The sequence below is a fragment of the Gobio gobio genome (assembly GCF_949357685.1).
Source record: "Gobio gobio genome assembly, chromosome: 15".
NCBI classification, from domain to species: Eukaryota; Metazoa; Chordata; class Actinopteri; order Cypriniformes; family Gobionidae; genus Gobio; species Gobio gobio.
This window is the reverse complement of record NC_137108.1, coordinates 30703372-30720052: the sequence shown is the minus strand read 5'-3', so window position 1 is coordinate 30720052 and position 16681 is coordinate 30703372. Positions and strand designations below refer to the sequence as shown.

General features: G+C 37.1%; 2 protein-coding genes across 3 annotated transcripts; both read right to left on the bottom strand.

Moving 5' to 3' along the window:
- Positions 1 to 99: 99 nt before the first annotated feature.
- On the bottom strand, positions 100 to 11599 carry crot (carnitine O-octanoyltransferase). Of its 2 annotated transcripts, XR_013817993.1 has the most exons (18): positions 11436 to 11599; positions 10989 to 11126; positions 9891 to 10015; positions 9570 to 9751; positions 9281 to 9405; positions 9086 to 9194; positions 8464 to 8557; positions 8128 to 8253; positions 7882 to 7983; positions 6262 to 6345; positions 6074 to 6181; positions 5799 to 5929; positions 5588 to 5711; positions 2445 to 2523; positions 2261 to 2354; positions 2038 to 2157; positions 1662 to 1907; positions 100 to 1408 (listed from the first exon to the last, which is right to left on the bottom strand). XR_013817993.1 is itself a non-coding variant. In XM_079836200.1 (17 exons), the coding sequence occupies exons 2-17, from the start codon at positions 11101 to 11103 to the stop codon at positions 1787 to 1789; spliced, it is 1839 nt and encodes a 612-aa protein (XP_079692326.1). In that variant the 5' UTR covers positions 11104 to 11126; positions 11436 to 11599; the 3' UTR covers positions 100 to 1786. The 2 variants fall into 2 exon arrangements, 1 of the variants encoding a protein (XP_079692326.1); XM_079836200.1 differs by having other exon boundaries at positions 100 to 1907.
- An 872-nt stretch (positions 11600 to 12471) lies between these two features.
- On the bottom strand, positions 12472 to 15944 carry LOC307138161 (acyl-CoA-binding protein-like). The gene is made up of 4 exons (XM_079836328.1): positions 15847 to 15944; positions 15071 to 15188; positions 14908 to 14970; positions 12472 to 14692 (listed from the first exon to the last, which is right to left on the bottom strand). The coding sequence occupies exons 1-4, from the start codon at positions 15856 to 15858 to the stop codon at positions 14619 to 14621; spliced, it is 267 nt and encodes an 88-aa protein (XP_079692454.1). The 5' UTR covers positions 15859 to 15944; the 3' UTR covers positions 12472 to 14618.
- Positions 15945 to 16681: the final 737 nt, after the last annotated feature.

Below are 16681 nucleotides of genomic sequence, written 5' to 3'. Positions count from 1 at the left end.
AGTTCACAGCTGGAGTCAATGACCTGCCAGAAAACAATGTGCTTTTTCACTGAGACAGACGCGTATGAAATAAGGACTAAAAGACTACCATGATTATTTCAACAAAATAACTTTATGCATTTAATAAGCAATTAGAGAGCTGTAATCACTACAATTGCAACTGTAAATTATTCACAATCAACTCACATATCAATCTCAAGAACGCAATAATTGAATACAACCAGGCATGTTTAAGGCCATAAGTGATAAAGATAGTTTGGTCAACTAAAATTCATACACGGATACATGGATATTCAGTGGCAATGTTTGCAATATCTTTGCACGCAATTGAGTATGCAATGAGCGACAAGCCAACCTGTGTTCTTGGTAAACTTGTGGAAAATTCACATTCAAATTGACATGCATGCATGACAAACATTGTAATTAAAAATAGCAGGTGGAAAAGAAACAGCATGTAATATCTGAACCAACATTTCAGGAACGTTATTTCAATGATTCTTCATCAAATCTACAATTAAACGGTAAAACATTTTTGCGTCAGCACATATATCTTCAATAAAAAAAACACATTTATATCCAATGGTGCAAAAGATTTGGCTCTAGTGCATTAAGCCTTGAAGAAAATCTTAAAATTAAGAAAGTAAAGAGGAATTATATGTCTGCATTATATTTGTGCTGTTGCATTGATTGTGCATTAAAAATGTGAAATCAAACCATATATCTATTGTGCATGTAAGAGGTGAAGAGGTCAGGATCGAGTTCCACACTCAAGGGCTGTTTATTGCCTATGATTCACTAGAGAATAAAGATCAGCTTAAAAATCAAACTGCATTGTGTTAAAGTCTCTATCTAGTGGACTGAAAGGGATAGTTCACCCAAAAATGAACATTCTGTCATCATTTACTCACCCCCAAGTTGTTCCAAACCCGTATTAAGTTTCACCAAACAGTTGGTAGGCATTGACTTCCATAATATGTCAATGGCTACCGTTAACTGTTTGGTTAACAGCATTCCTCAGAATGTCTTTTTTGTGTTAAACAGATGAAAGAAACTCATACAGGTTTGGAACAAATTGAAGGTGAGTAAATCATGACAGAATTTTCATTTTTGGGTGAACTATCCCTTTAAGATGCATAAGCATCCTGTGACATTCTACAGTTTCACAGGTCGACAATTGACAGGAAGAAATACTGCTAATGTAGCATAAACTGTCAATTAGAAATCAAGCACCTTTATATAAGGATAAGAATTTCCTTATTCAAATGATTCAGAGTAACTGAAGGCACATGAGTTTAAAGCACCTGCTGTACTAAAATTATTCGCAGAACTATTTCAGGTCATTTCTGAAAATCCTCATTTTAATGTCTAGTAACTTCCTGGAATAAACATCACATTTCTTTAAAAGTCTCTAGAGCAGGGGTGTCCAAACTGGGTCCTGGAGAGTTTAGCTCCAACTTGCCTCAACACCTGTCTGGAAGTTTCTAGTATGCCTAATAAGACCTTGATTAGCTGGTAGTGGTACAGGTGTGCTTAATTGGGGTTGGAGCTAACTCTGCAGGACAGTGGCCCTCCAGGAGCAGGACTGGACACCCCTGCTCTAGAGTATAAATTCTGAATATGACCAAAAAAGGGAGCATATGAAAACCCTTTATATTTCGAGCATAGCAGATCAGTCTAAAGGGAAGAACATGCCTGAGATCATCTCAGCCCTGCAGAGCTTTGCTTCCTGTCCAGTGGCATAACTAAAGAACGTGAGGTTAGACTATACTTCCCAGAATGCTCTACTTTACAGCTGGGACAGAGTAGTGACGTGCATGATGTCATGGAAAGAGGTGGAGAGGTTCTGAAACAGGGTTTCAGCATCTGTCTCTGGACAAGACTTCCAAGCAGAGCAGGATGCAACAATTCTACAATAGGGTGAGAAAGATAAGGAATTTAATTAAAACTATAATATGCCCCCCAAAAATTATAAATTATAATAATAACTATTTTCAAATTATATGAATACAAAAATTACAATAACTGATATGGACCAACCTGTCATCACGGATGCGGTAGAAAAACCCATAACCGTGTGGCACCATGGGTGCAACCGCTCCCAGTACAGTAGTATAGCCCACCAGACTAGTAGAAAGCACAAAACTCCCCCCTCCTCCACTGTAAAACAGAGTGCCAAACAGAGAATTTAGCATTATACTGCAATACAAATAAATCAATACACTGGAAATGACCCACGGGAATGAGAGTGTTTGGGCCAGACCTTTTAGAATAGAGTGGATCTGAGTAGAGTTCAGGCACAGGAAGACCCTCCTCTTTAGCAATCAGGTACAAGCCCAGGAGGTGTCTGTCAAAGCCTGAAATGCGCAAAGATCTTTCAAACATTTGTCCCTGCCATATATTATCTATTACACAAAGTAAATATTATCACACTGACACACACAAACCTTTTCCATTCTGTGCCTCTCCCATCAGTTTGTTATGTTTGGTGAAGGCTGCATTTAAAGCTTGTCTTTTCTCTTCAGTCTGCATTAAAAAGACAACAAAAAAAGCCATCAAAACAAACTAAAAATAATTTAAATGTTTAGATCAGTGGTTCTCAGCCCACTAGGGGGCCTCAGCACACTCCCAATGGGGCCTAAAGATGATTTCAAAGGATTTAAAAAAGAGAAAACATGTCTTATTTTAATTCACCCCCTCAGCAAAGATTTTGTTTCTTTAAAGGTCCAGGGTTTCCACAGTCTTGGAAAACCTGGATATTTGAGGCATCATATATGAGTATGATTTCTAGACCTGAAAAAGTCATGTAAATGGTTAAAATCTTAAAACGACATTGGAATTTAAAAATATATATATATACATTTTTCTACTTAAGCAAAGTATTAATATTTGTGTAGAAAAAAAATCGGGTAGAAATGAAGTACAAATATTTGTTTTAATTCTTAAAAAAAAAAAAGATTTTGATGGTCCACTTTAGACATTCTACTAACTATACATAACTACATGTCAACTAACTCTCATTAGAGTATCAGCAGACTGTAGTAGACCGTAAGGTTAGGGTTAGTAGAATAAGTTGACATGTAGTTGCAAAGTTTCTTATAGTTAGTTGAATGCCTGTAGAGGGACCATCAAAATAAAGTGTTAGCAGATATTAAAGGGATCGTTCACCCAAAAACGATTTTTTTATGTTTATCTGCTTACCCCCAGGGCATCCAATATGTAGGTGTCTTTGTTTCTTCAGTAGAACACAATTGAAGATTTTTAACTCCAACGGTTGCAGTGTGATAGTCGTATAATGCATGTCAATGGGGATATTTTAGAGTATGAGAGCAATGAGAGTAAAAACACATAGACATACGAATCCGTATTAAACCATGCGGCTCGTGGCAACACATTGATGTCTTAAGACACGAAACGATCGGTTTCTGCGAGAAACCGAACAGTATTTATGGTATTGTTTTAGCTCTTATCAGACGAATGTCATCTAGTATCCCCAGCGCCATAACTTCCGGCGAATAAGATCAAAATACTGCTGCGATCAAAGATATATATACGTAGATGCCTCATTCGACCGATCCGCGCAGGCACTAATGAGGAATCTATGTATATATCTATGATCGCGCCGGTATTTTGCATGTATTTTGACCTTATTCGCCGGAAGTGATGGCGCCGGGACGGCTGATGCAGAGCCATAGAAAAAAATATGGATATTTTTCTTACACAAACGCATTGATTCGCTTCACAAGGCCTTTATTAACACCCCGGAGTCGCGTGGAGCACGTTATTTGATGGACAGATGCATTTTTTTATGGACTTCAAAAACAGAGCGACTATTACTGCCATTATAATGCTTGGATTAGCATGGATTTTTGTAATATAACTCAGATTTTATTTGTCTGAAAGAAGAATGTCATATACACCTCGGATGACTTGAGGGTTAGTAAATCATGGGCTAATTTTAAATTTTTGGGTGAAATATCCCTTTTATAGAGTATAAGTGTACTCATACTCTAATGAATGCTAGTTGTCATGTAGTTGCAAAATTACTTCTAGTTAGTAGGACCATCGAAATAAAGCGTCATCCATCGTGAACAACTGGAAAAGTTTTATTGGTTACTGGCAATTTATTGGTTAAAAAGAGTGGGATCCCTGAAGAATATTCAGGTGTTAAAACTTCTGGAACTCTAAAACTTATTTTGTATTCTAATTATTATTATGTTTTTAATCATTATATCCTAGTTTCTGTAAATTAAAAAGTTCACCTCCAAAAATGAAAATTGTAATATGTTATCCCAAACCTGTATGACTGTCTTTCTTCTGTGAAACACACAAGGAGAAATTTACCCAAACGTCTGATCTGCTAATTTCCAAACTGTTGAGCTTAAAAACAAAAACGCAAGCTATACAATACAACATTTAAATCAATATTTGTTGATATTCTTCTACCATACCATCTCCTGAAATGTAGCACACAAGCAGCATGAACAACTTTTATGATTTTTTTTATAGTGGACCGACAGCCCTGGGGCCTGTACCATGATGGTAGTTTAACAAACTCAGGGTTACAGGATTAGTTTTGAGTTGACAAAACCAAACCAATCTATTCAGGCTTTGTTGGTCCCATGATGCTGATCATCAACTTTCTCTGTCAACTCAGGCTTTGATCCTGAGTTTAGGAGTTTAGCTGTGACATCAGTAGTGAACAGCCAATCACATGCTGTGGATCAGTAAAACTGAGATTCACTTCTCACGAGAGAAGCAGTGTGATTAACATCACTCTTCTGCAGAATATACATGATTGAAAAATATTAAGAATTGAAACAAATTTACACAGAAGAAAAGAGCTGTCGAGGACAACTTTAAGAAAAATCTTATACATCAATGCAAGTAAAAGTTATGAAGTTAGTTTAGTTGATATATAGAGAGAATTGAACATTTATGCTCACATGTAATTTTTTATAGATTTAGTTATTGAATTTAAAGCTTATTTGTATGACCTTTATATAGGCTATTTATTTTAATATTAACTAAATGCATATTAATGATTGATTTACTAAAATTATACATGTGTAATTGATTAAGGGTATAATAATTACATAAATTATTTTTAAATAATTCAAAATTATTATTATTATAAATAAGCATTGTTAAAAGCCAGAGGCTTAAGTCTTTAATAGCCATTTGCTATGTAGTGACCTTTAATTTGGAGAAGAAAAAGGGGAGTGACTTTATTGCATCAGATATGTGTCACTTTGCTCACAGCTGATTGGTCCAATTTCAGTTTGATATCTCTTATCCAGAACATAACCTGCCCTGGAGCAGGTTAGCTGTGGAGGGTAAGTTACTATGGAGATGAACACAGCTAAAAGCCAAACCACTTTAATGGTACCTTAAACCCAGGATTGGCACAAACTAAGCTTAAACATATCTGGCTAGCCAGCTAAACCGGCTTCATGGTATAGGCCCCTGGTCTCTTTACTTTCACCATAAGGAAAAAGATGGGTCATACAGGTTTGGAACAACATGAGAATGAGCAACCATTTTTCCCCCATTGATCTAACTCTTTATTTATTTAACACAGGGCACTCACAGAGGCTGTAGGGTTCAACATGGTTCTGCACCAGTGCTGGGCTTCCACAGTGCAGGGCCTCATGGTCTCTGTGCGGCCATGGAAGAAACGGCGTGTGGTGGCCGTCTCATAACAACTACCAGGCCTGAGGAGGACAGAGAGAAAGATGCCAAACTTAGCAAGGAGTGAAACGTCTTGATTATTTGGTCACGTAGTTATCGAACACACTTACTTCCTATGTAGCCTGTAATATGCTAACTGAAGAGCCAACTGTACAAATGTGTCAGGGTGAAGCTTCCTCTTCTTAATGGCTGCTTTTCCAAAGGAGGTAAAGGCGTAACTGACAACCTGCAGGTCCTGAGACTGTTGATACAAGCACATTGAGATGAGTTTCATGATTTTACTAAAAACTCTATATTCTGTTTGCATTAATGCATTATGTGATTGTATAACAATGATTGGTCAATAGTGTGTGAAAGTCAATGAGAGTACTGTGTGTGTACTTACACTTTTGTTGTACTGTTCTTTAGCCAAGGCGATGTCTCTCCTCACTTGTTCATCCACGGTGAAAATGAGCTCCTCTGGTACAGGCATCTCATGCACAATCTCTGAACCCTGGGAGGCATTTGATTATTTCAACATGACAGTCATGCATATAAAATGATATAAACAAATATTCATAAAAGTGGTCCTACCTTCCATACTCCACCACAGGCCTGCATTTTTTGATCTACGTAGTATCCATTAGACACCAAAACCATGGCATCATATGGCGCATGCTTTAAACAAACAAACACATACACAATGAAGACAGATTAATATTCAAATTATGTATTTGTATCACAGATATATGATAAACATAGACATGGACTGCAATCTGATTACTGGTAACATTAAGCCTTTATTTCGACTAGAAATGTATTTAGAAAAATATGTTTTCTGATAAAACACACGTAAAATAAAATACACACATGTTCAAATGTTTATGGTCAGTAAGATTTTTTTTCTGACAGTTGTTTGAAAGTCTCGTATGCTTGCCAAGACTGCCTTTATTTGATCAAAAATACAGTAATATAGTGAAATATTATTACAATTGAACTAATTTTAATATATTTTAAAATGTTATTAATTCCTGTGATGCCAAAGCTGAATTTTCAGCAACCATTACTCCAGCCTTCAGTCACATGATCCTTCAGAAATCATTCTAATATGCTGATGGTGCTCAAGAAACATTTATGATTAATATCAATGCTCGATCAGGCATATTATTATGACCTCTGTGAGGTGAAGAGAATAACACTGATTATCTCTTCATCGCGGCACCTGTTAGTGGGTGGCATATATTAGGTTAAGTTGATGTGTTAGAAGCAGGAAAAATCGGCAAGTGTAAAGATTTGAGCGAGTTTGACCAGGTGATGGCTAGATGATGACTGGGTCAGAGCATCTACAAAACTGCAGCTCTTGTGGGGTGTTCCCGGTCTGCAGTGGTCAGTATCTATCAAAAGTGGTCCAAGAAAGGAACAGTGGTGAACCGGTGACAGCGGCCAAGGATCATTGATACACGTGGGGAGCGAAGGCTGGCCCTTGAGGTCCGATCAAACTGACGAGCTACTGTAGCTCAAATTGCTCAAGAAGTTAATGCTGGCTCTGATAGAAAGGTGTCAGAATACACAGTGCATCGCAGTTTGTTGCGTATGGGGCATGGAAACGGTATTCCCTGGTGGCTGTGGCCTCTTTCAGCAGATAATGTGCCCTGCCACAAAGCAAAAATGGTTCAGGAATGGTTTGAGGAGCACAACAACGAGTTTGAGGTGTTGACTTGGCCTCCAAATTCCCCAGATCTCAATCCAATCGAGCATCTGTGGGATGTGCTGAACAAACTAGTCTGATCCATGGAGGCCCCACCTTGCAACTTACAGGACTTAAAGGATCTGCTGCTAACATCTTGGTGCCAGATACTATAGCACACCTTCAGGGGTCTAGTGGAGTCCATGCCTCAATGGGTCAGGGCTGTTTTGGCAGCAAAAGGGGGACCAAAACAATATTAGCATAATATATGCATAATGTTGTGCCTGATCGGTTTTTTGGAGTCAGAATTCTTTAATGAATAGAAAGCTCAAAAGAACAGCATTTGTTTGAAATAGAACATTTTGTAACAATGTAAAAGTATTTACTGACAGTTTTGATCAATTGAATGTATTCTTGCTGATTAAAAGTATTCAACTCTCTCAAATCTTACTGATCCCAAACATTTGAACGATAGTGTATGTGAAATAAACTCTTATAATGCTGCCAAAATCAATAAATGTATTTACATCACAGTTAGAAGCGAAGGTCCCATTAGAGAAGCAGATCAAATTGTAAGATTTATCACCCCAGCGGATCGTGGGGTCACCAGTTAAAGCCAGCTGGGTCAACTATCGTGAAAGAGAGAGAGAGAGAGAGAGAGAGAGAGAGAGAGAGAGAGAGAGAGAAATCATAATTTCTTACTCGGAACAAATACAAAATCTGAGTGACGTTTATGACTGTCATCATACAAGTGTGTATGTATTGTGCTCAACCTGTGTGTAGTTTTCAGGGGTGGCGTAGGGCTTGGCATCATCTAGTGCGACCACAAATAAAGAACTCTGAATGGTTTCTAGTATGGTCTTATTCACAGGATCAATGGAGATCAGATACTCCCGAGCCTGAAGAGACAAATGGGGGGGGGGGGGGGGGGGATCTCATCATGATAAGCCTGGAATATACTTGTAGATTTCAGCACAGGTTCAGAAACTGTGGGTGGAACTTTGCTAAAGATTAGTATTCAGCCACATCCATGATGAATGACAGGTGGAGTTCATTTGCCTACTGTACTGTGATTGGTTGTGGTGCTCCAGCGTAGGACGTGGCTTTACCTTTGCCCAGCGGGTCCTTTCCTCAGTGGTGAGAGCGCTCACTCCATCCCCCTCAGCCTCTCCATCACAGCATTCTTTAATGTAAGTGAGCTGCCTACAGGTGGAATAGCATACTACTTTACTATTTCAGCAGTTTATAGTATGCTTACGGTGTAAAATATGATGGACACTACCGTTCAAAAGTTTGTGAACGGTAAGGTTGTATGTTTTTGAAAGTCTCTTGCTCACCAAGGCTGCATTTATTTGATCAATGAAAATGCTGTAAAAACAGTAATATTGGGAAATATCACTACAATTCTGTTTTGTTAAAATATATCATAATGCATTTTAAAATATAATTTATCCCTGTTATGGAAAATTTGAATTTTCAGCAGCCATTACTCCAGTCTTCAGGGTCACATGATCTTTCAGAAATCCTTCTAATAAGCGGATTTGGTGCCACTGGCTGAATTTAACATGTAACATTGATGAGGTCGCGTGACAATGACGTAGTGTGAAACATTTATAGTAGAATACTGCCTATTTTATTTACTAATTAAAATGTTTGAAGACATACATTATGACAGATTACACAGCATCAAAAAAACAAACCCACTGAATCAATGAAAACTTGGCACCATACCTCAACAGCTCTGGGGGAGTGAGGATACGGCCATCACAAAGAGCATCAAATGTGAATACCCTCCCACGACACATCACTATCATGTGAGAAGGGCAGGGTCCTTCGCTCTCTACAACACGGAGAGATCCCACATGCAGCATCATGTAACATAAAGACACATGTATGCATACAAAACAAGCATGCATATGACCTGACCTGTTTTGAAGAAGTTGAGGATGGTGTCTTTAGTGATGCCAGGCACTTTGCAGGTGCAGAAGAGCATGCGGAACTGATCCATGTCAAAGGGTATCGTTCCTGCTTTATGAACAGCCAGTCTCTCCCTGATCAATATCAGCAAATACAAACAAATAACCATATTACTTACAGAATACATTCCTGATACAGACAAAAACAAGACAGTCATAAACAGAAATATACAGAGATTAGACACTTTTGAAAATAATTTACATCTGTTGTTTCTTTGTTTACAAAAGTGATCACATACGTGCGGATAAGGTCCCAGTACTGGAGGGTGAGCCACAAATTTATGCTGGACCTCTCCAGCTGTGTGCCCTCACGTGGAGGCCAGCAGTGCTCCAGGTAGGCTGTAGGTCCCCCAAAATTTACATTCAGCTGAGAGGGGATGCGCACCTCTAGATACGCTGTGTCCAGCCACCATTCCTCAAGCTGAAGAAGAACAAAACAGCAGGTTCAAAAAAAGTCTATAAACTACATACATATAAATGCATGTAGATTCTAAATGCATCGGATATGTAATTGATTCATTGATGTGGCTCAAAAAGAGCAACACAAAAAATGTGTGTACCCAGTTGCGCCTGCTCTTGGCTCTCTGCAAAAGCTTCTGGTGCAGCTGTTGTCCGATACCCTCCTCAAAGCGTTTCACAATGGCCTCTGTGGCCCCAAACTCCTCCTCAGATGCAAAAGGTTTTACTGGAAAAATAATATAATACTACATTTTTAATTCTAATAATAATTAAATTAAATTCAAATTTAAATAATACAATCTAATTAAATTCTACATTTTCCCCAGCTAGGTGAACACGTGTATTTTACTCATGAAACAAACACACACACACACACACACAAAAAAGTAAACAAATATTTAGTTGCTTAATAAGACAATAGAAAAGTGCTAAACATAAGCTAACAATTTTGTTTATAAATAATAAACAAAATTGTTAGTTTAAGTTTTGCACTTTAATTAATGTTAAATATTTATATGTAATGCTAATGTTTCAATGCTGTGAAATCTATCAATTTATAATGGGAATCAATCAGTTGCATATTTTAGTTTAAAACAGGGCTCTGTTTTCTCTCTGTTCACACACTTGACCAACAATGTGTTGTTCATGTAGAAGACAAAATAATCGTAATAAAATTTGAATAATATATTCTTTAAATATCTCTCTCTGACACACACACACACACACACACACACACACACACACACACACACACACACACACACACACACACACACACACACTATTTTTCCCTTTTATGAAACTTTGACAAGCTAATGTGTGTTTTTTTTTTGTAATTTAATTTAAATGTTTATATATATATAGTTTTAGTCATTTTAGTACTCTATTATTTATTTATGCATTTATTTTATTTTTTTGTGAAAACAAATTGTAATAGTTTTAGTTAACAACAACAACATTGACACAGTCAGACATCATCTTTCAAAAGTAAAAACTGCATTAAACAGCTCTCTATTTGTTATTAAAAATGTTAACATGAAATCAGTAGTCTTTCGTTTATTTATAGTCAACATCTTCGTGTAAAATACATCAACAACTCAAAAGTACATTTGGTCACAAATGTAACAAGTGAAATGAAATAATCATCATGTAATTGCATATAATAGCCAGCAGAATGCAGGCGTTGAATGACCTCTCACCTGAATGCAGGTATTTGTTCAGTGTGTCCTGTAGAGCGGGCACAGGTAGAGGAGGGAGGCTGTCCTGATACTGAAATGTCCGCTCTGCAGTGGACTCGAACGCCTGATTATCCATTATTACTGGACTGCTTATTACGTCTGCGAATCAAATCAGATAGTAAATCAATAGTCAGAAAGGCTCAGTGGTGGCAGCATGCCCAATCATATCATATTACAAATACGCTTCTGCAAAATCTGTTTGTGTTTAACGTTACTCCCCCTAGAGAAGTGCGCTTGACGCAGTGACTTTTAATGCAGGGTTCACTTTGGATTTAATGCAGTAATGCATTAATACATCACCGAAATAACTTCATCAGACATTTAAATAAATAAATAAAAGCCTAAATACACATGTAGGTCGCGATGAATACACATAATGCAAACGGAAACATTGTCGAAGTGACTTACCTCAGTAAGACAAGAGACTGTATTAATCCAGAAACGGGTTTGAAGCTGCACGGGTGAAACGGAGAGTCTTGATACTCTGCTGCTGAAGAACCTCGTTGTGTACATTCAACGCTAGATCGAGATTCGTTCCCGTTACCTTTGCCCTAATTACAAGATGTGAAGTCAAAAACAACAATGACTCAATCAACATGGCCAACTGCCTGAACATATTTCAAAATACAGGTTCTGCAGGAACGTTGCGCGAAGGAATGAATAACAGGTTGTGTGATCTTTTAGGCTCAATAAAATGTTTTCAGACGTTTTTGAACATTTTCTACGACGATTTTGATAAAATTGCTTTATAATTGCGAAGTTTCTTTATTCGAATCATTATTTCAAAAACGTTTTTTCCCCATTCATTCGTTCAATAAATATCAAAAGTCATGAATATTTTTTTCCTTAGTTAACTAAAATTTACCTAAAACCGTCCATTTTCATAGTTAAACACAGGAAAATGTGATAAATGTTTTATTTATAAAAATGTTCTTTTGTATAATCTCTGGACACCAAGAGTATATTTGATATAAAAATTGTAATTTATTATTATTATTCACCTATAACGTCACTTATAGGTCTATATATTAAAAATATTTATATATTTGTACATTTTGTGTTGGATAGATTTTTTTACCTAACCCCCAAAAAAACCTGATGGATTTGGTCTTTCAAATGACATACACAAATTATTGGTTTGCTGAAAATACTCCTGAATTTGATTCACTCAAAAGTTTTCTGGCATCTATTCCTGAGTGCTGATTTTTCCGATTTAGCAACACTGTACAAAAGGCCTGGCCTTGCATTCTGCATGCATCCGATCCAAAGGGGTGTTGTGATGACTACGCTTCAGTGAGCACAGGGAGGACAGACGGTCTTTGTGTGTAAGGGCACAATTACTGGTCCTCAAGTTGAGGACTCTGTTTAATACTAATGAAACAATACATGAAAAGATTTTGTTAGAATATTGAAAATAAAGAGGACAACATTACCATGATTTTTTACCTCTTTATTCAATGACTTTTTTTTTATATAAAACAAAAACAAGATTAAAACCAACATCTTTAGATCTGATTGGTAATGAGATGTTATCAGGTGGTATCACTATGATACCAGGGGCCTGTTTCAGAAAGGAGGTTCAACCAACTCTGAGTTTAAACCCGAACTCTGAGTTGACTTACTCTGAGATGGGAAACTCTGAGTTTTGGGTTTCAGAACAGCTGAATTGAGGTAGTTCAATCAACTCTGAGTAGACTGACTCTGAGTTAAGCTCATGCACTCCAACTATGAAAAGCCACGATCAATGGAGCTCCGAAATTACGATTCACCATGGCAACAGCACCCAACAAAAAGACGTTTGCATACTTCCAGGTCAATACACAAGTTTAATTCTTAATTATTTTAATGAAGTTTAATTTTCATGGTATCCAAAAGGCAAACAAAGAATGTGGCAGCAGCAGCTAAAAAAAAACAAAAAACAAAAAACATAATTCAATCAGGAAAAGCTTTAAGCATAAAATGTTCATGGGTGTAGGTTTAATGACTTTACAAACATTTGACACATTAAATAAATATCATTCAATGTCCAATGTGCAGCAGCTTTTCCCACATAGACCCTTTTCACAGACTGTGATGACGTTTTAATGGTCATTAATATCGTAAATCCTGCAACGTTTTTTGTATTTTTTTTTATGTATGTACATTTATAACACTAATACTTTGTATTATATTACTTTTGCATCAAATTACAAAAATCAAGTTACCGCTGCTGTGAGAGTGTTTCTAATACAGCGTCTATGGGAGTGATAGTTAAAATTAACATATTTCTCTCTTTTCACTGCAGTTATCAATCTAACTTTAATTTTTCACTTTTTGAAAGTTGTGAAGGAGTTTTTATTTTGCTATTTGAGCAAATGGAGACACAAAAATATATATTTGATGTATTCTCTCATTCACCGTTATAAGAGTTAACCCAACTATGACGACTTCAGCTTCAGAAACCCAGAATTGTGAAAAGGGTCTATGCTCTTTTCTCATAATGAAATGTTCTCTGATCCCACCTGTTACATTTATTAATCAGGGTAATGACATTAAACATTTGACTTCTATTCAGGCCAGCCAAACACCAGCACCACTGACAGATGAAGAGGAGATGGAGGAAGAATATTAACACCCAACAGGAAAAAGAATAAAGTATTTGTAGGAAATAAAGATGACTATAAAAAATGTAAATAAATTTATATAACAGCTGTGGTGGTGGTTATGCCATATATCTTGTACTACCATCTGGCAGCATCCTTCCATTCCATACAATAATCCGTTTTCAGAAAGTGTGATGATGGGTATATGAGTGTCATAAATGCGCCCAACCACTGGAAATCCTAAAGGAAATTCTAATTATTAGGTTACTTCTAGAGGTTTATCAAGTGAACGTCAGGATCCTGTAGGACATGCCATTTTTGTCACTTTGACAGTGTCCTCATGATGAAAATATGAGGAATGAATATTCCCACAAAGAATGCTTTTCTTACTTTGTATTTTTGTCAAGTGGCAGATAATTTAATTTGTTTTAAGTAAACTTTGCTTACTTTAGATTTAGATTAAATTTATAATTTTTTTATATTTATACTTGAAATACAACCAAAATACTCAGTAAGAAAAGCATTTGTGGCGTTTGAAATAATGAATAAAGTATTTAAACACTGCTGGTGCTTTAAAAAGGGGGAGGAGAACGAAATAAACTCTGGGTTTACCAAAGAAAATCTGCTCCTGACCAGGTTAGGTTCACAGAGTAAGTTACCCTGGTAACTGACTCTGAGTATAAGTTACCTCTCTTTCAGAAACGGGCTTGGCTTACCCTGCTTTCTCGGGTTTGACATACCTCCCATTCTGAAACAGAAAACCCAGAGTTTCCCTTATTTCAGGGTTAACCTACTCAGAGTTTTCACTTAACCTCTTTTCTGAAACGGGCCCCTGGTGAATAATTTTTTAATCAGTTAATCTATAATACATAAGAAAAAAAGGTTAAATAAAAAACTTTAGTTTCAATCTTGCAGCTTTTGAATAGTTTTATAAACTTACAAAACTATAAGTTTATTATAAAACTATAATACTATTATGTACAGTAAACTAAGGAGATGTTTTTCCCGATCACATTCCATACTTTTCAATGACTTCCTTGGCCAGAGAAATGTAGGCATTCATGGCATCTTCATTTGATATACCTGTTGGAGAAAAGAGTGAAGAATATATGGATCAAGTCGTCACCAGAAACATTTGAAGGGACTCATATAATCTTAGCGGAGTACAAATCTGAATACAATTAGCATATTATATACAAACAAGTGCAGTGAAGAAAACTGTGCAAAGTATGACATTACGTCTATTGCAAAACAATCTTAACTGCTTGAAAAAAATGCAGGATCTCTTTTTTTCTTACCTTTCTTTAAATTCCATGCATTCCATTTGGCTTTCCCTTTCATATCCAGAAATCCAGGTTTATCTGCACAAAACAGATCATACATATTTGCAACTATTAGATTTGTCAAGCTCAGAAGTATGGTTTAAAAAAAATTAAAAATAAAAATCCTTGGTACAATTACCCATATTAATGTCCCCAACACTAGCTTGCTTGTAGAAGCCGTACAAATCCCGCATCTCAGAGTCTGTAGGTCTGGCCTTCATTTTCTTTACATCCTCAGCACATTGCTCAAATTCAGCCTATAACCACAGACATCATGAGTAAATGCATTTGTTTCCTGCAATCCTAAAATAATATAATCAAGCTCTAATGTATATCTGCTTACGCCTGAAAAGGGCGTCACATAGTCTGACCTATCATGCCCCACTAATCAAACAAGTTAATCAAGGTCTGAAGGGTTACTAGGAAGCTACAGGCAGGTGAGTTGTATCAGGGTTGGAGCTGAACTCTGCAGGACTGAGGCTCTCCAGGACCGGAGTTCGCCACACCTGGTATTAGTGCCACAGCGAACTACCAGTTGGGTTTTACAACATGAAATGTCTTTGTTTGTGCCCATATAAACATACATGCTATCTATAGCCACTTGAAGTATTATTATCAATCAATTACAAGACTTTCATATGAAAAAGTTTGTGGATAGTCTATACATCGCGCAATTTTTTAATACAAACCACAGAAGCTGCAGATGACAGTAAGCACACGAGGAAAATAAAACTAGCTTTTGTGTATACAGCGGGATATAATCAGTATTATAGTAGGCTAAGTTAGCTAAAACACTGTTCGTAATCTATATGTTCACAGGCACAGCTGCTGATATCCAAAGGCTTGGAATTCACGCGTTACATCGCAACAAACGCGAGGAACGTGAAATTAAATGAAAACAGTGCAGTTAAATACCTTCAAAGACATTTTCTTAGACGAGTGTCGTGCGGCTGGGCGCGTCAGCTAGAAGGTGGTAGATGTATTGAAACTGATTGAATACAGTTTACGAAGACACCGCGCGGAACTCCAGTGCGCTGACTTGAAGCTGAGCGCTGATTGGCTGATGGAAAGTCCCAGGGCAAGTGTCGCTCACTGCAGAGCCAAATGACGTCCAGCTCCACCTCTCTAGATGTCATGGGTTGCGCTTATGGAAGGGGTTAGTGTGTGGTTGGATATAGCTCTACCCTTTACACCCAAATTACATTCATATAGAGGGGGAGCTGGACTTCACACTCCACCCATGGCTCTGCAGGGAGCAGCCTCTCTTCGAGGGTGAAACCCGATGTTTATTCTATTTCTACTGTGAAACCATTAATTCCAGCATTGTGCCTTTGCAAATCAATGGAAAAATTAATAATTAGCAGGTACCCACTGTTTCCTTATAGTCCTACTTTAGATAAAAATGTCTTTTAATTGTCTTAACCATTTTAATCACAAATAAATGGTCAGGAAATTAGCAAGAATTGCACAAATACTGTAAGTAACTATTGCAGGAAATAGCCTCCCCCAACTTGCAGAAAGCTTTTTACAGGAAGAAGAGACAGTGTTGTTCCACTCAATGTTGATGGCTTCAAACAGTTTTCTCCTAGTTTATTTGAGTTTAATGTGAGACCAAACATTCACTATAGGGTTCACTAGGGTTCGAATCTGGACTCTGACCAGGCCAATACATGAACCTGATGGACTTGTTCTCCAGCCACTTGGTCGTCTTTGCAGTTTGGGCAGGGGGGTATTCCAGAAAGCAGGTTAT